The 20,882-nt window shown below is 30.6% G+C and overlaps 1 protein-coding gene across 1 annotated transcript in view; it reads right to left on the minus strand.

The window, feature by feature from the left end:
- Window positions 1-18,640, minus strand: part of LOC129225844 (proteasome subunit alpha type-5-like) — a 30,071-nt gene extending 11,431 nt beyond the window's left edge. Inside the window, exons 1-5 of the mRNA XM_054860366.1 lie at window positions 18,523-18,640; window positions 11,377-11,473; window positions 6,760-6,886; window positions 4,789-4,856; window positions 881-988 (exon numbers count right to left, since the gene is read on the minus strand). Coding sequence (XP_054716341.1) covers window positions 881-988; window positions 4,789-4,856; window positions 6,760-6,886; window positions 11,377-11,472 — 399 coding nt within the window. The 5' untranslated portion in view covers window position 11,473; window positions 18,523-18,640. The remainder of the gene's footprint in view (window positions 1-880; window positions 989-4,788; window positions 4,857-6,759; window positions 6,887-11,376; window positions 11,474-18,522) is intronic.
- Window positions 18,641-20,882: the final 2,242 nt, after the last annotated feature.

Consider the following 20,882-nt stretch of genomic DNA (forward strand, 5'->3'; position numbering starts at 1 on the left):
ATTCAATGATTGAGCTCCTAAAATATCCCTGATTTTACAATTGTGACTTTCACAAGAATAACATTAATGTGGCACAAAATTTACAAAAATAATTGCAGACGTGTATCTGGATTGCAAATAACCTCTTTATCAATGTAAAAAGAGGAAGTAATGGATAAAAAACATTCGATTAAGGGCAACAATATCTGAATGGTCCGGTTTCTTTTATCACACATAAAAGGGCAGAATCCTTGTAACCCTGAAACATGTGTCAGTTTTTTTTTTTTTTTTTTGCAAGTTTTGTACTGCCTTTTCATGATTTTTCAGCCAATAATTGAGAGGCAAACTTTCAACATTTGCTATTGATTTTGCATACAACAAACTATTTCCTGAACAGTAGATAGTACAACGTAGACTATTTTAACTACAATGCTATTTCTCCCAATTTCATTTCTTCCTTTGAGGTGTTTTGTTAGAAAAAACGCTATTTCGTTCATTTTGCTCAATGAAAGAAAATTCCAGCGAGGAAAACGACCAAGATTAGCCGATTTGGTGACTGCAAACGCTAATTTTCCCTGATATTATTAGAATTTTTTTAAATACCCTGATTTTTCCCAGAAATTAAAATTTGTCAAATAATTCCCTAATTTTCAGGTTTTTCAGGTTGTGTTACCACCTTTAACAATGAACACAAAAATAACTTAAAATTTTTGAAATATTAGTCGAGGAATTTCATAATCTTAGTATTCAGATTGAAGAGAATAAAAAAATACATTTAATAAAGATTATTAAAATGATTCCTGTTACACTAGCAAAAAAAAAATGCTGTTACATCAGCAAAAAAGGGAGGGGGGGATCACATTACTAAATCATGAAATAATTTTGTATGAAATGATCTTACCATGGCATTGCCATCATCATCACTGTCACCAAACTGTATGGCTAAATTTGAAACAGATTGTGCAACACTTTCTACAGACATTCTTTCATCATAAACAAACCAGTGATTCTAAAATTGAAAAACAAATGTGATAAGCCATTGACATGTTAGCGAAACAATGATAAGTAATCCTAAAAGAAAGCTTTTTTTTAAAGATCACTTTGCAATACAAATTATAATAAAAAGAAAAATTGAGAGCATTTCTTGCTATATCAGAAATCAAATCACCTAAGTATAATGAATGTGCTTTGAAATTAAGTCATATCATTTTACAGGGGTGGCTGATATATATCAGTCGATGTACATCATAATATATGGAGATGCCTCAGTTGCCAAATCGATTAACTCCACTTTTTAAAAAAATCTTAATTTCTGGTTTAATAATGCTCAATCAATGATTAGCATGTTAATTTATATTAAAATTTTGGTTCAGTACATTTCTGACCATGCAAGGCGCCCATATAAGGGGGCAAGGGGGGGATTGATCTCCCTCTTAGAAATTAGAACTTCCTTGTTTTTAGTATTTTTTCATTGCAAAAACTTAAAAATATTTCTTCTTCAGCCATTAATGAATAAGTAATTAAAAATGTCTAATTAAAATGACTCTAATCTGTCCTGAAATTGGTTTTCATGGGGAAAATATCATGCTAAACCATGGTTAAAATATCTGAGCTCCCCCACCTTAATATTTTCTATATGACCACGTGATGGCAGAAAATGTAACACGAGGTCCTATTTACTCCTATGTATAACACAATCTTCTTCATCACTTTTCTTTACTTTCTGTTTTATGGAGTTAATCGATTTGGCAAGTGAAGCATCCATATATCACAATATATATCCAATGTTTATTCTGAAAACATCGTGATATTTTGATATTTATTTTTTCAACTACGGTATTTTCAATGTAAAAATTGTATTAATCATGGTAATATTGTTTATTTATTTTTAAAAGTAACCAAAATGTTACCTACTACATTTTAAGTTGTATTAATACATCATTAATATAACAAAGTAATACAATATTCCTTTTTAATTTTATATTCATAAAATTATTCGTAATGTACGATTAAAATTCATAATCAAAGTGCCTAATTAAATATTAAACGTTGGTCAGAAAAAAAGAAAATGTCTTATGACGGTGCACCAACTAAAGCATATTTTTTATTTCTGAATCATATAACTGTGTAAAAGTAGCTAACGAAAGAAAAATGAATGAAACAGCTAATACTAAATTAATTCCATTAAATGTAAAACGAAATATTAGATATAAATAATGCCTTAAGCAGTCTTGCATAATATAGACGAACGCGCAAACGGTGTTCGCAGAAAATTTTTGGCTCTGCAGAATTTTTTTTCACTACTAACGTTAATTAAAAAAAAAAAAAAAAATTTAAAAACCCCACTTGCAAATCTTATGCAAAATTAATCTCAAAAATAATTATTTCTTCTTGAAATCGCGATTATAGTACGCTAATTACTTAAAAGACAAAGGAGTAAATGGTTGCAAGTCAAGTCGAGACTGCTCCTACTTTGACTGTATAGTTTTTTATTTTACACAGCCTGGATCGCATAAGAGGAAAATTCAAATACATAAAATAAACAACTTTACAGACTACGGAACGATCTCTCCTGCTGTAAATTGAGTTCCAATGCATTGGTGTATAGAGAGAGGGAAGGAGCACTAATTTAAAACTTTTTTAACAGATAATATGCAGAAAATACGGTATTTATTTTTGCAGAAATACTTAATTTCAAACAAATAAGTAGTTTTGTTGATTTGTGTACAAAATCAAATATCTTCATAAAATTTTTAAGTAAAAAGCAGGTAGCTCATGTTTTGTCAGATCTACATGAACTTTTTCACTGTAAAATGAAAATAATAATAATGATCATGTGATTGATATTGAGCCAAAAAATAATAGTTTAAGCAGTTTTCTTCAGTTAGTGAAAAGTAAGCATAAACTATATTCTGTTGCAAAATAAATAAATGAAAATAAATAAATAAATAAAGTTCCCCCCCCCTTTTATATTTTTGTATAAATAAAGCATGAATGAGGCAAAATAGTTATTTGCAGAAAATTTTCCTGTTAGGATTTGTGTTTGCAGAAAGCTTTTCATTTTATCTAAGTCTGGCCTTAAGTCTGCATATTGCAATAATAGCAATATAAAAAAATAAAGAGTGATCTGAGGATGCATTTACTATTTTGAAGGCTTTAGTTTGTGCTGATCGTAAACATCGGATAGATATCAAAATATCCGATATATATTAAAACTAGTGGCACCCGCACGGCTTCGCCAGTAATAGAAAAATTAAAGGTCTTTTGGTTTGCCTGTATATTTACAAATAATGTATGGTGAATTTTCTCGCCAATTGGCTTGTACCGACGTTACAGTTCCACGTTATGATAATTTCGTATCTCGCCAATTGGCTTGTGCCCATGTTACGGTTCCACATTATGATAATTTCGTAATTTATGATAGTTTTTTTCTTAAAATTGGAATAAAAAAAGAAACACATCGAATTTTCGAAAAATCGCTTCGAGGTGCACACCCTTATGCTACAAACTAACTTTGTGCCTAATTTCACGAAAATCGACCGAACGGTCTAGGCGCTATACGCGTCACAGACATCCAGACATCCGGACAGAGAGACTTTCAGCTTTATTATTAGTAATATAATATAATAAAGATAAAGATATCATGATATTTTCGAACCCTGATCATTTAGCAGTAAGTTACCACCTCTAAGCCAATGGCTAAGGCAGATCCACATGCAATATACCAGACAGCCCGGTTATCACATCCAGAGGCTGAAGTTTTGTTCTCGTTACAAGTCCTCAGCCTGGAATAGTGAATAACCAAGCTGAAGACAGATGTCATCTCATTGAAGCTGAGAGTGCCAACAAACTGATAGATAAAGTGAATTCATCTCACCAGCGAGTATCAGGGGCTGTATGGTACATTGCAGTTATGTCATATCATTCAAATTATCAATAAAAAGCTGCAAATGAAGTTATTTAAATTATTCAATAAAACTAAGCAGCTAGTTTGCAAACTGACATTTTGCAAAAAAAAAAGGGGGGGGAATATCCACAACATTTAAAAAAAGAATATATGCAGAAGTTTTAATCCCAATATACTCCACATTTTCAACCATTTTTAAATTTTGACCATTTATTTAAATCTTTGAAATTGACTAGTTTTTATCAATTTTTCAATGAAGTAGGATTTTATCAAAGTTATCATGTTGTCTTCGTTGGTCTTAAATGATCTTCATTTTGGCAATTTTCATAGCTTTAGACAAAAAAATTTTAATCCTCAAAGAATCAGACTTTAATTAATCTTCATTCTAATAATATGCGATCAGTGATAAACAAAGTTAATCATTTACCTTTAAAAAATAAACAACAAAATGAACCAAACGAGTATATAGTCCGGCTCTGATAAAGTGATTGGATGAGCTTATTTATAGTTGTCTTGAAAGAGGAGAAGTACAACTCTAATAACTGTTATCAGCAATACAAGTCTTTTTTCCCCCTTCTTTTAACAACTGGAACAGTTTGTGCTGTAGTAAGTTCGAAGTTAACTTATCAGAGCCACACTGCACCTGACATGCATACCAAAGTTTTTCAAAAATAATAAATAAAGAGTAGAATTAGAAGTCTTTTTTTTTTTTTTTTTTTTCAAAAAAATCTTTAATGGACGAAAGTATTAAATGTAATTCTTGAAATATATATTTATTACAAAATCTTTAGCTTTAACCCTAAAGACACTTGTATTTTAAATTACTATTTTTCTTTTTTTTAATTTGTAAAAAGAAACAAAAATAAGAATTAGATAGCGCAAAAAAACAACAATCTTCAAACCTGAGCTTCAACTCTAGCACGATCAACCATTGTTCTGGAATCAGCCATCAAGCCACTTACGGCACAACCTGTAAAAGAAATAGTATTTGTAACATGCGTTTCAAAATTAGAAATTTAAAATAACAAAATTATGAAAATAAATCAGATGAATAATAACACTTCAGAAAATTTATTCTGTAGTACTCAGAGAAAAATTAAACATCTATGTTTTTAAACAATTACAACAATCCAATTGCTCTCTAATATACTTGTCTTTGCACCTTCTCATTTTTAGCAATTTCAATGTAATAGTTCAAAGATATACATTGAATTTCAAACACATATCATTTTTTTCCTCCAAATTCATATGAGGTAGTGAGAAGCAAAGGGATGCAAGTGGCAAAATTAAAAATTTGGCAATAGCCAGTACAAATGATAGGTGGACCCCTCCTCTGTCCTGGGGCAAGAGATAGTACTAGTAGCCCTGGTAGGTGCTGCTCTACAGCATGATTTAGAGAAAAAAATTCAATGAAGGCCTACCTAGGACGAAATCTTTATACGCGTTTTACTCAAAACTTGAAAATGTCCACTTACACCCCTTTGTTTCTCACTGCCTTATATGTGAAAATAAAAACCTAAAGAGCCTAAGAAGCCAAGAGGCTAATAAGCATGAAACTGCAGTCCTCGGCTGGAAATGACTGAGCTGGCAGTGTATTTCATGTATTTCTGCTTTAGCCCTGGCTAACAGGCAGTAATTTACTGAATACAAAATAAAATAGTTTAACTTGCTTTTAATGAGCCCAGATATAACGAAAACTCAGATTTAATGAGGAAATCAGAAATATTTGGTTCGTACAATGTTACATCCATAGGAGAATAACTCACTTTTAACGAGCAAACCCTGTTTAAAACGAGCAACATTTTTGCAATTTATAAATTTCAGTTGACTTCCAGCTGAGCTTATCCTTTCTTGGAAAAATTCCTTCAACATTCCAAAGTTAACCTAAAGTTAGGGATGGGTCAGAGATTCTGAAACAAGTGATGACGGACCATTATTCAAAATTTGTGATGCAGAGAAGCATTTGGGAACTATATATTTATTGTCACCAATGTTATCTCTTCCGAGGTTTACTCCTGAGAATACTAAAATTCAAATTTAAGCCAATGCAGGCGATGAATAAAAAGGGGGGGGGGCGATAATAACGACAGATGTTATAATAACTATTTTCTAAACCAGGAGTGTAAATGAGAATGTTTCTTTTGCTAGTAATGTTTCTCAAAAGAACAATAACATGAGAATGAAACACAAAGACAGTTCAAAGCAAATTATTCAACTTCTTTGCACTGCCCCAAAATAAAAAAAAAAACAATCATCCAAACCAGAGAAATGTGTATGATTTTTTATGGGAACCCGTTTTTTATGAGCACTTGGTTATAACAAGTGAATATTGTGGTCCCTTCATGCTCATTTTAAGCAAGTTCAACTGCATTACAAAATTATTCTAATCACAGGGAACATTTTAACTTTTTGTGAAATTAAAACATAAAATAATATAACAACACAAATATGATATTGGGATGTAAGAAACCGTATGATTTAAGGACACCTGCTTTTTCCCTGTCACTTGATCCTTGAGGCTGACCCACTGTTTGATGTTATTCTCCCATAGTTGACTTTGTTTTTGTGTTTATTTATTCCCTTTATATTGTATTTTTCCTTGATTTACTCTTTTTCTCTCAATGCGATGAGATCTCTGTTTGGATCAATATTCCAACAAAGCCTTAGTTTAAAAATAATAATAATACAATTACTGAATCAAAAATTTGTACACTATTATATTGGAGTTCCACAACGTACATTATGTGACATTTTATAAAATAAAAAGATATTCTTTACTTTTTCAAAATTATTAAATGATTCAAAGAAAATAATTTTGTACATTTGCTTCGGATACACAGGAATCTATGCTGAGAGCTAAATTGGTAACTTACCAATGTGTCTATCTATTTCCACTATTTTTTCAATAGTTACAGGTTTCATTAATGGAGAAGTAACTCGCTTTTCCACAGCAAGGACACATCCTTCATTAGTTTGAATTCCAATAGCAGTAGAGCCAAGCTAAAGCAGATAACAATGTGAATAAAACCATATATTTATACCAATAAACCATATAAAAAACATACTTTAACCATACATAAAATCATATAAAAAAACATACTTTAACAACAATGCAAATTAAAATTGAAGGATGGTACTTTTTAGGTTAGCAGTATTTTTTCCTTGAGAAAAGATAAATGATTTTAAGCATGATTCATTCAGTATGATGAAACCTCCTGAAAATATTTTGCATCAACTTTTACTTTAACCCATTGATTGCCAATGCTGTTTTCATTTTTTTGGGGCTGAAGCTAGCCTGATATAATTCCATCACACAGCTTAAATAGTGTTTATCTAGTAAAAATTTTAAAATATAGTAGAGCATGAAAAATGAAAACCAATTGCGACCATAAGTAGGGGAATGTGGGGCAAGTGAAATGGTGAAATGTTTACTAACAACACATATCTAGTAATATCTAGTAATATTTTAACTATGCCGTAGCGCTTGTACTCTAATCCAATCAGGAAACAAATACCACCAAAAATTAAAGCATATGATAATACAGGCAATTTTCAAAAATTGATACTCAGTGAAATATTTTGTTGTGAGTCAAAGATTATTTTTGTTATTATAAATTGATAAAATTCTTGTTATTAACAATTTAAATACTATTTGAGACCTTCTAATATTCGGTGCAGTATTTATTTAGTGAATATTAAGCTTATTTGTATTTTAAATATTTTGTACAATTAGTCAAGTACAAGCAGGGCAAAGTAAAATATTGTTTTTCGTTTTCTCATTCAAACATTTACTAAATCACCAATGTATTCATTTATCAATAAATTCATTCACTTGTTATTAACAATTTAAATACTATTTGAGACCTTCTAATATTCGGTGCAGTATTTATTTAGTGAATATTAAGCTTATTTGTATTTTAAATATTTTGTACAATTAGTCAAGTACAAGCAGGGCAAAGTAAAATATTGTTTTTCGTTTTCTCATTCAAACATTTACTAAATCACCAATGTATTCATTTATCAATAAATTCATTCACATTTCTTCATTTTGTAATTCCCTTATTTAGGGGAAGGTGGGGTACGTTGGACCATGGGGCATGTTGGACCGGTCTCAATTATTTTAGTACTATTGATAGTTTTTATTTTATTTTATGACTGACAAATAGCTCTATGGTCCAACAAATCCTATAAAGAAATCACATGGTACAGTTATATTGAACAAATTATATTCCAGAAAGTGTTATTTCAGTAGTCCTGAATAATTTTCGGAAAACTGTAACTTTATTTTTTTTTAATGGTTTTCATCAAGATTTTGCGGGAAAATAATTGAACTCCTTTCTTAAAGTAAGTTCCTTTAGTTCATAATAATTGGCAATGTTTTTATTTTTTGTCAAAAAGAAAAAAAATATGAAAGCACTTTTTCAGACCAAGAAGGTTGGGTAGGTTGGCCCACTCTTTGTGGAGCACGTTGGACCAATCAACCTACCCCACATAATTTTAAAACTTTTTTTTCTCTTAAATATCAATAATTATACCAATATTCTCAGTTTGTATATTATACATTCATTTCATTTCATGTTATACATGTTTCAAAATAATAATAATAATAAGTTAGGCCAAAAAAAGCAAAGATATATTTTATAATTATTAAACAAAAATTATACTAAATTAATTTTACGAAAAGATTTATTTCATATCTGCACTTTTTTACTATTTATATTTTCAAAAATACTTTCAAATTTTTGCAGACAATTGTTTTCTAAGAGTAAAATATGCAATACATGCTATAATAAAGTTCTTGTATTAAACACTTTTTTTTTTTTGCTAAATAAGCATTCCACATAGAAACAAAATAAAACAAATAATTGATAAAAGGAATATAAAAGTATTGTTTTACTTAAGATTATCTAATTTTGATTTTAGAACACAATAATATGCTAACTTAAAGCTATTAATTTTATTGCACTTTTTCTTTTGAAATATATGCTATTAGGGTCATTTTAGGGTATTTTTGACATTTACGTAGAGTCCGTAATGTCACCTTTTTTTGCCATAACTATTGCTATTCTAATTTGAATTTTTCCAACCAGCACAACAATTCAAATTAAAATAATTTGCAAAACAAACAGTAAATTAAAAGGTTATGGCAAAAAAAGTCATGTAACGGACTCTACATAAATGTCAAAAATGCCGTGAAATGACCCATTAGTAAAAGAGGATTCTTTTCTTTTTGTAATTGTTTCATGCAATGCAATGAAGAAAAAAGGAGCTCCACCCCCCCCCCCCCCACCCCCCAGCAAATATTGACGTAACTTTGCATAAAAGTAACATATGATTTATTCTTCCAAAACCCAGACCAATAAAAATGCTACTTCCAAAGCTCAAGAAGTAGCACTTTTACATCCCCAGATATCATTTAATGCATCTTTAGCTAACTTTAACCTGCATTAATTGTCTCATAAACAGTGGTGTTCCCATAGGGTATACTCCACATACACCGTATACCCTCAAACATTTTTTAGACACTTAGCGTATACCCTCAAGCTTCAAAAATTTTCATATCATGACATAGTATGCATATGATTACATACACATATTGTGCATAATAGATTACTGGGAGTATACCCTCAGAAAAATTGATGGGAACATCACTGCTCATAAAATATTCAATAATTGATTTCTCTTTTGAATTTTAAAAAATAATTGTGTACTAATAGTGAATACCTCTTGCTGTTTTTAAATAAAGATGATTTATCAATTAAAATCAATTTAGTATATTGATCTTAAAAAAACTCCATATTTTTCACTCTACACACAAAAGAGAATAATGTAGTTACAAAGTTTGATAGTATTTATTACTAAAATTATAACAAATGTTGTTTGAGTTATGCGGTCTGACGTGTCCCACCAGGCAGACCAATGTACCCCACCCGTGGGGCACGTTGGTTCACTTTACGAGGTTCCGCTAAAAAATTAATATAAAAATATTTGTCAATTCAACACTTCCGAAAAAATCTCTTGTGTTGAGAAGTGTTTAATGGAACTTATTGTAGAAAATCGAACCGCTCATTAAATTTTTTGACGAGATAAAAAATAAGTAAAAAAAGCGGACGAACGTGCCCCACCTCCCCTTATTCATTCATTCATTCTTTTACTCAATACTCACTCATTTATCTTTCTTCCTATATTAATTAATTAGAAATTATTTCATCAGAAAAAAAATTATTTTTTACTTTCATCATGAAAAAAAAGGGGAAATTTGCCACTTTTTTTTAAAGGTGCAAATTTACTGCCAAAAATAAGAAATACTCTTTTAATCCAAGAGTTTTACAAAAAATATAATGTTATATCTTTATGTACTGTAATCTTCAAAACAAATTTCCCATTTGTTCATTTTGAAAAAGCTTAGATATCTTATGTATTTTACATTCAACCCCCCCCCCCCTCCCATTCCCTTACTTCGGATCTTCTTGTTCGAAAAAAACCAAGAAAATACAGCTTAGGAGAGTAGTATGTCATTGAATCAAATCAAGTGGTAATACAATATTTATAAACATCACATACATTACGCTAAGTACATAATAATACAATATATAAATATTTTTAACAACATTTAACTCTCATTGTTTACAAAACATAAAGGGGAAAATATTTACATTACTATTATGTATTCTGTGAGGAACTATTCAACACTTAACTAAATAAAGAAAATTGAATGAACTTGTGCAAAATACACACAAAGAAAGTTGAATTAATTTCTAGACGGAAAAACCGACTTAAACTCTTGTTGAAAAAAATCAGATTTCTGGGTAAGAGAGCTTGAGCTTTGAAATGTGTGATCAAATTTTTGATGTTCTACTGTAGTTACAAAAACATGAATAATGAAAACAATAAAATAAATACATAATTATATTATGAAAATGCGTTTTTTTTTTTTTTTTAATAAATAAATTTTTACCTGTAAACTAGATTTGATTACCAGACTAAACATACTTATTACTGCCCGAGTATGTACTATAAAAAATGACAATCCAGCAACTACACAAGAAAACGTGTATTCAATCCTCTCAGCCAAGTTCAAATGCTATGAATTCTCATAAAATTTGTATCAATGTGTTAAAATTAATTTTGACTCAAATTATCTACAAATTATACATAGCAGTAATAAATTTTCATAAGATTCAGTTAAACTGCTATAAATCTTTTCAAAATTATTTTTATTTTTTTACTTTAAATTGTATTAAATCACTAAATAATAAATCAAAGTACAAAATTCAAGCCACAAAAAATGTTTATAATCCAACCATAAAACTGAGGAGAGAAGCCTATCATTACCTATTGCTGCAAGTAACTGTTAAGATAAAATTTGTGCTAGTATGGTTGGATCATAACAAGTGTTGATGACCAAACCATAAACCTGGCGAGAGAAAGTCATTGACTATTACAAAATGATACTAGTTACAAAATGATAAAAAAATACTTTCAATTACCTTGATTGCTTCAATAGCATACTCTACTTGAAACAGACGACCTTCCGGAGAGAAGGTGTTGACTCCACGATCATATTCTGATCTTGTAAGAAACATTCTAATAAAAGAAGTTATTAAAGTAAATTATTAAATCCATATCTTAGTTTTGGAGACATTTATTCAAAAAACAAGAGCCTATTTTTCATATTACAAAATGGTACTTATATGTTAGAGCAGGGGTTCTCAAACTTTTTCGACTTGCGGCACCCTTTTGAGATTTAGAATTTTCTCACGGCACCCTAGTCCATCTCTATTATGTAAACAAATAACAAGTCGTTATTTTCAGAGGGGTTTTCCTACACCCGAGCACAATTTGTACACATATGTGCAGCATAAGCAGCGCAAGATCATATCCTCCTCTCAAATACTCTCTGATGTAGTATTAATAAAGACACCAGAGTGTTAATAAGGCGAACCATGGTCCAATCGTACTACAATTACTTTTCTAAGTTGCCAAATCCTGGGGAGAGGGGTATGACGGCACACAACAAAATATTTCCTTTTGAATTCATCAACTACATAATTTAGATTTCAAGAACAATATGCAACATTTTTAATTCTAATTAAACTTCAGGGAACAATGTAGAAACAAGATTTACCTAGTATAATAAGACCAGTTGGTTTTGACATCACTCTTCTGCAACAACTTTTTCTACTGTTGTACGGTAGTTAAAAATGGCTTGTTGATAATGCTTTATTGTCAGTTAGGCTTTTTGATGACAATGAAAGAACAGCTACTGAATTTTTGTTACACTATCAAAACATGGAGGACTTCCTTTTACTGGTCAACCGTGCAGCATTACTTGGCGCACTTATCTTACATAAATATTGATGCCACGGACACTTCGTGGCACTCCTTACCTCTTTTTATGGCACCTTGGCACCCAGTTTGAGAACCCCTGCATTAGAGGTATGTATAAGGGTCATTCTCACAGAAAAGGTACAAATAGATCAAAAAAATTCTTTTAACAAAACTAAGTAAAAAAAATAATAAAAATTGCGTACATGTTTTTGTTTGTTTATAAATTATGTCCCTATAGTAGTGGTTAAGTTTTCTATTTTATTTTTAAAAAGTTTTCAAATATTTAAAATCCCACCTCCTCCACGGAGGGGATGCAATAGTCAACGGAGGATATTTTTTATGTAAGAAAGTGTCAATAAAGGTTGTTATGAAAGTAAACATGCGTTTTAAAGCTATATGAACTATTATGTGACTCTTACTTAACATTAACAAATTAAAATGTGGAGGCTTTTGAAATAAAAACTCAGGACCTCGCTCTTTATGAATATCTATTTTATTGAAAAAAAATCAACATTCTAGCATTTGTAACAAAATCAATAAAGTGCAACCTAATTTCGTTGGAAAAGAAGATATCGAAAGTATGTTCTTAGTTTCATTGATGAGTAAAAAAAAACCTAATAAAAAGATTTTTTCTTTTTAATTCAAAAAAAAAAATTCATTTTCTTTTTTTTTTTTTTTTTTTTGAAGAACTTGCTAAAGGCCGATTTAACAAGCTTCGCGGGCCGCTTCTGGCCCGCAGGTTATAGGTTGTGCATCCCAGCTGTACAACAACATAATCATTGATTTTTGGTTTGCTTCTTATCCTTTCTCAATGAATTAATCCCAAATGGTAATGTTTACATTGATCACCACAACTTAGACAGGTGAGGTATCTTGCTTCCATATTTATTTGGTCTTTTTTAAATACAAGTTCATGAATTTTCATTGTTTCTGGAAACGGTGAAATATTTTGGAAATTTGTTTATCTACATCACTTATAAAACTTTCTTCAACATTTTTTATTATTACATTCTTACAGTTTTTTTGAAGTACCGAAACTAAAGTTTCACAGTCTGGGATATCTGTTTTCTGGGCAACTAAATTGTCAGATGTTCTTTTTATTGCTGCTCCAACTCCATCTGGAGCACCTTTTCGGTGAGAGCTTTCACTATAGTGCCAGTGAATTTCCTCCACAATAAACTGAGAGGATAAATATCCACCTATTAACTGAAACATTGTTTTGTTTTTGTACTGAGCACTGGGACCATCAATGAGAAAATGAATTTTTTTTAAATCAGGTATAAGAGACTTTAAATTATCTTTGGGTGAAAGCAAATGAGCAGTAACAGCTGATGCATCATGCCTATTACATGCACTGATTGTTCCATATGAAATAGGACTTTCTTTAATATCTTTATGACAATATAAAACAAAAGTATGTATAGTTACCTGTGGCTTTGAACCACCAAAGTGGGCTGGTTGAATTTCTCTGTGAAACTTACATATGTAATTTTCGGAAAAATCAATATGCATTAGGATTTCATTCCTTTTCAAATTTGTTTTTATATCTGAAATCATTTGATGTTGGTGTACAATGTTAGATGTATGATTAAAAAATTTGATGATATCAGAAAAAAAAATTAACAAATTCTTTTTTTGTACTCTCAATATCCACTTCCATTGTTCTATGGCAAATTTTTTTTTCACCTTTAATCTTCATAGTAACTTTTTTGTTAACCCATTTTGGAAGTAGCACAGATTCATCTTGAAAGTCATTTATTTTAATTTCTTTTAATTTGCAGGCATCACATTTACGATTTAGGCAAAGTTCTCTCTGAGTATCACAACATGTTGCTTTAAGAACTTGAGATATATTTTTTTCATTTATAATAACAAGACTATGTAGTTTTACTATTAAAAGCTTTATGTTTTTGTGAACTTTGCATAAACATGTCTCCCGATAGGAAACTTTCGGAAATAAGATCCAAAAAGGTCGGAGACGACAAAAAGTTTGATAACTAAGAGTTTGATGTTGTGGGCATTCTTTTATAAACATTTTATGCAAATTATGCATAGTATCGTTTAAATAACGCTTTTGTTTTTTTTCTTTTCTTCTTGTAATTGTTTCGTTTTTCCCTGGGCACGAGCGACTTGCTTTGTCAGATTCTAGAAATTTCTGAACATTTAACTGTGTTTCTTCTGTGAAATCTCTTTTTGACACAGTTTTGTAAGTTTTATTACCATAATTGCTAAGCATTTTGATTGAGGTTTTTTTTTTTTACCTTATTGAGTAGTCGATACTTTTTCATAATTTTACCAGACAAAACTTGTAGCATTGTCTTTTTCACTTTGTGAGATTTTTGGCTTTTAAAGTTAGTTTGTATTTGTATGCCAATAGCTTCAGCAAACAATAATTTTCTAAATACATTGGATTTGCTTTTTCTATCTTTACTATTCAATTCTCTTCGAACTTTTTCTCATGGTGATTCATTTTTCTTTTCTTCACTTTTCTGAGATCTGCTGAATCTTTTTTTATATTTTTCAAGTCTAACATTTAATTTTTTGTTTTTCTCTTCTAATTCCTCTATCTGCTTTTTTAGTTCATAAGGTTTTTTCTTATTGTTTTTTTTCCTCTCAAAATTCCAGAACTCTTGTTTTCCTTGGCACTGTTACTATTATCCAATTGAGAAGAGGTGCTTGGAGGTGTATCTATAATTAATTCTTCAGTTCCTACCAACTTTCTTTGTTTACGATATTTCCTTGCTTTTTCTTTCCAAAGTTTTCTTATTTTTCTTTTTTCACGTTCATTAATTTCTTGAACACATTTAATTTTTCCACTAGCCTTTCTTTGGTAGCAACGTTCTCTCTCTTTTTTCTTACTTTCTTCAAACATAAGAGGATTTCTTTTTAATTTTTGTCTAGCACGTCTCATGCTAAGTTTCTTTTGTTCCCTCCTCTTTTGGATTTGAACGTCTGACTTCTTTTTACTTTTTGGTTTTGTCATTTTTTTCTACTATTAAAAGAATATATATATATATATATATATATATATATATATATATATATAGAATATATAAAACATTACAGAAATCATTTAACAGAAAAACTGACAAAATGAACTTCTTTAAGAGTCGAATTTAACTTCTTTTCTATAAAAAATACAAAACAAAATTGCCCTATATTTTGTTTAGCAAACTGAAATTTATTATGGTTTTTTCTAAGGCTTTGTCTCTTCCGTGGACCACGTCATCTCCTCCGTGGACATGCCACGTCCACGGAGGGGAAGTCCACGGAGGAGACAAAAGTAAGCTTTAGAATTTTTCAGAGTTTTGATTTTAAAGTTAAAAAAATGGAATGCTTCTTTTTACCAAATATACTACTTTTGCTATCTAAAAATGATGTTTCAAATACAAAACAGTTTTATTTTACCTTTTGTATGATGACCACGGAGAATACACTAAGAACTTTGCCAAACCATATTTAAACACAACAATCCAACACGTGTACAAGAGAACTAAAGTTGATCACTAGAAAACAAAATGGCTAAGTATCCTACCATTTACCTTATATGGACTTCACTTTTGCTGCCCTCTATTATGTATTTATTAATTTATTTTAAGTGTCCACGGAGGGAGACTTCAATCTTAGGGACAAAGTTTATGAGTCATTTTCTTTATAAATACAATTTATTTTTATAAAAATTTTATTTTAAAAACATCTTAGAACTCTTAGCTAGTTAATACAATCAAAGATATTTAAAACCAATTTAAACAGTTTGAAACCAATTACAAATTGCTTTGTCTCACAGACTTAGGGACGTCCACGGAGGGGATTTTAAAGCAACATTTATTAAAAAATAAAACTGAAATATTAAATTTATTTAATTGTCATGCATAAAATTAATTAGTTCAAAACTTAACTAAAGCACATGAAAAAATATTAAGGAATATACTGAAGTTTTTATTATTTATTACTAAGGGACTGTAAAAGTCACCTTTTTGTGAGAATGACCCATAAGTAATTTGACACAATTTCTTTTTTTGGCAATTTAAATTTTTTTATCTCTATTGCAAACTTAAAATTTCGCAATTGAAGACATCCAACAATTTCTAAATTCAAGGGTCATCATACTTGTAGATATCGCCAATCTCTTTAAGCAATTATTCCAATGTCACCAAGATAGAAAGTAAACAAGTCGACAAACCTTCAAAGGAAAAGTACCTAAAGTACTTGGCAGATTTTTTAGATCTCAATAAATCTTTAACAATTTCGAGAGAACCTATAACACAACACTTTACCAAGTGTTAAAAACACTAGTCGCTAGTAGCATTTTGCAACCAAACATTTTAATTTTTCGCATAGATTTTGAAACCTAGGAGCCAAAGGGCGATTCTTAAAAAAATGTCCTGTGCGTTAACGTTAAGTTTTTCATTTTTTCCAGCTTACCAAAGCCTTAAAAAACTAATGCTGTTGGGGAATAATACATGCTTTAATATACTATCAAAGCATAACAGTTAATCACATATTTAATTAATATTTACTTGAATAAAACGAGCTGAAGTGTGCATCACATGACTTCCTTTTACCCCAATTTAGTGTCATTTCCCCATTATTGGCAATTTTAATGTGATTTAATTGTTTACTCTCTAAATATCACCAACAGTGGCCAAATTGAAACCAAATTTTAAAATTAAAAAAAAAACAATCCCTAAATTTGTTGCCAAGTTGGTGACAAAACTTGGAGGGGTTTCACTGTATACCAATCAATTATAGTTCTAGTCTGCCAAACATAAATAATTTCTAAAAGCAGATAAAACAAATGTGCAGGAATACTGCAGACACGTGTTTCTGACCCCCCGTTACAAGGAACGTCTTTTTCAGTGCATAACATGTGAGCTAAAGAATGTAAAGACATACAACGAAAAAATCCAACTTTTGTCGGATGCCTTTAAATCCACGAGCTCCCATTTTGTGCATTGAAAAAGAAATTCCTTGTAACGCCAAAACATGTGTCTGCATTGTTCCTGCACTGTGCTTTTAACGCTGTTTTATTTTCTTTTATTTTTTAAGCAAAGGTATTTTTATATTTTTTATAACTAATTTTTGTTTGTAGCAAAAATCCATTTTTAATATAAAAATTCCATATTTTCTATACTTACCTTTTTTGCATAATTTTTAATAAATAAGTTTTATTAACTTTGGGGACATTAAAATAAAGATTTATTCCATTGAAGCATTACAAACTTCATTTTTCTCAAAATGTAAGTTTGACTTATAAATTTTAATTGTAAATGATTGCAGAATATAATGCTTGCTCTTTTTTCCATAAATTTTAGTATCTGTCTTGGACAATACTCAATTTTTTGCAACTACTCGGTATTGGCCGAGTATCTGATCAGAATTTGGCCGAGTACCGAGTACTCGGCAAATTGGCCGAGTACAGAGTAGTTACCGAGTACTCGGTACGTCTCTAATACATACGTACATACAGACGTCACGAGAAAATTTGTTTAAGGCCGATTTTTGAGTGAAAAATTTTTTGCGAATACAATACTTCCTTTTTTGTAAAAGGAAGTAAAAAAAACTTAGCATTACGCACGGGACACTTTTTCGAGAATCGCCCCAAATTTGATGCCTAAAGTTTTGGATCATATTGCAGTTTTTTTTATTTTTCTGACTCATTGTGATTGAGACTGTGATTGGACTGAAGAATAAATTTAAGATATTTTCAAATGCAATAAATTTTGTCTTGAAAAAATCTCTCTTTTATATATTTTTTTAAATAGTCATTTCTTGAAATGTGTCTGTTCCTTAGCAATTTATTAAAATTTAATGGGAATGTTCGGATCTTTGACGTTCCGGAATTTTGACATTCAACTGTAAGTGAAAAAACAATCAGATTGCAGCATGCAGCAGTTGTCAACAAACAAAAGCATTTCGCTTTAGAATGCTGATGCATAATCATTGCAAAAGTTGAAACACTACAAAATGTCACAAGTGCGGCAACAAGCTATGCATTTAATGTTTTCAGGAAAACAGGTCGAACTTAAAATCAAACGAATAAGCTATTTCTCTTTCAATATGCAACCTATGATTTTCTATAAAGAGAACATTTTTAAAATTAGAACAATAAAGAATGTAATTAAAAATTATTCAAATACTTTCAAAGCCCATTTTGATGTTCTTAATTATCAGGAATATCGCATTAAAGGAATAAATAATCAAAACAACAAAAAGTACATGTTAGTGCATTTCTTAAAGAGACATCTGTTATGAAATCAGGTCCGATGAAGGTTGAAAGGCTTTCTGATTTTCAGTGTACTTACATATATAAATTATTAGTTTTTCTAAGAAAAAATCAGGTGCTGTTTTCAACTTAAATCCCTTTTAAAACTTCGAAAACACCATCAAAAGATCAGAAATGACACAGGAGTATTTTTCGTTACAGTCACAGTTAATTTCTTATAAACACCGGACCCAGAAAAAAATAGCAAGGCTGAGTAATAGAGACCAACATCTCATGTATTTACCTGCATTCACGTGATGCTTGAACCATGGTCCCACTAAATTTCCGCTTTTGTGGAGGGGGGGAACATGTTTGAACGAAAGGTTTATTTAGTTGATAAGCTCGATGCAATATCGTGACCACATAACAACTATAATGATAGAAAGATACAGCGTTCCGCTTGATATTAGAGAATGTGTCAAGTTAAAATTTCGGCAGTTTTATTTTCATAAAATGTCAAACATTCTTTTTCATCCTCATTAATTTGAGCATCCCTTCTTAGCTTACGTTCGACGAGCTCAAACGGTAGCGACCGGTTGATTGATCACGTGACAGCTAGTAATGTCAGCTAATGCTAAAGCATTGGCGGTGAAGTTATTATTTTAACCGGTGAGCAACCGGTCGCTCATCGAACACATTAGATTTTTATAGTTTCCCTTAGAACGATACTGACAAGCTCCCGCTCACGATCTATTACTTCTAGAGACCCTTTATGAAAATGTTTATTTCCAAAATAAACATTTTTGAACAACTTCTTCGTCAAGGAGGTCCGCCATAAGCCCATTGAGAAGGAATACTAATGGAGGGAGCGAAAGCAAATGTCTCACAAGGAGAGGTTACGGTCTCGGAAATTCAGATCGGGATGAGATTTGGTAGATTAGTAGTATCCTTTAAGGGTACTCTCAGGGTAAAGTAATAAAGCGCACTATCCATAAAATTCCGAGAAAACAGCCTTTAAAGATTTGCGCGCAACTTATAAACTAGTAGAGATTGTTCGTAAACAAGCGCCTGGTGGTCATGTGGGCAGCGTTCTGGGGTTCCATGCGTCCGATCCGAGTTCAAATCCACTGCAAGTTTCTTTTTTGTTCATTTATAAAGTGACTGTTACAGCTTTGTGCAATTTGAATTGAAGATAATGCGAAATTTTTGAACACGTAAAGCACTTTAATAGAGAAAATGGAGATAAATTAAATCGATACAAGTTAAAATTTGAATTACAACGGCTACAAAATCACTGTAGAGCTTAATTTATAGATGATTTTTAACAATATAGTTATTTATATACATACACCAGAATGATATTTATCATAAAAACATGGAAAACAAAAACTGTTTTGACATCTCGCACAATTTATAAAGGAAGATTGCTTACAGGAACAACTTCTTTGTAAAAGAGTCGTTGGAACATACTTCATTTACATTCAGGAAAATTTCTCTTTTGTCAGAAAGTTTAGAAGTATACCAGGCATCGAATCATTTTATCAAAAATTGGTGATGACAGTTGATGATGGACAATTGATTGTATTTTATGCAGTCTTCACGGGTATTCATTTCTCTATTATTTTCAACGAGATACGCGCAATTTTGTATACGTTTTATTAAATTCTTTACCTGTCTATAAAAATGGAAGCGAGAAATTGAACTTGATATGATTCTGATGCAATCAAATGATTTTCAGTAAGCAAGCTCTCGTAATAAACGACAGCATCTTTTAATCTCTGCTTCAACATTTCACTGTGCAATGAATTTTTATCCATTTTGTTAACAGATTTTATTCGTTTCAGGGTTACTTCAATAACCGACCATTTCGATTCACAATACTTAAAAAACTCAAATCCTTTTTCACGGTATAAAATTTTCCAGTCTAATATACAGCACAGACGATAAATAAATTTAATGATGAAAACAAACATGAACATTGCAGACGATAATTAGATGGAAAATAAAAAGTTGAATATTCAATGTAAAATACAGCAGACGACAAATTTACAAATAACAGAATCAAGGAGCAAAACCATTGCTCGATAAATGTGGTTAGGGTTTTTAAAATTTGACTACCTGCTTATATGCAATAAAACAACATTCTTCTTACTCATCCACAAAGAAACTGATTATGCATTTATTGCAAAAATCATTTACTTCGTCAAAGTTTATAATATCTAAAAATGTGTAATCACTTGTTTGTGAGAATAGTAAATAGAAATTTAATGTACTATCACACATTAAAAATACATCATATTTTTTAAATTAAGTATTACCTTCAATTCAAACTGCAAAAAGCGGTAATAGTCACTTCATAAAATGAACAAAAAAGAAACTTGCAGTGGATTTGAACTCGGATCGGCCGCATGGAACCCCAGAGCGCTGCCCACATGACCACCGGGCGCTTGTTTACGAACA

This window comes from Uloborus diversus, chromosome 7 (genome assembly GCF_026930045.1).
Source record: "Uloborus diversus isolate 005 chromosome 7, Udiv.v.3.1, whole genome shotgun sequence".
Taxonomy (NCBI): Eukaryota; Metazoa; Arthropoda; class Arachnida; order Araneae; family Uloboridae; genus Uloborus; species Uloborus diversus.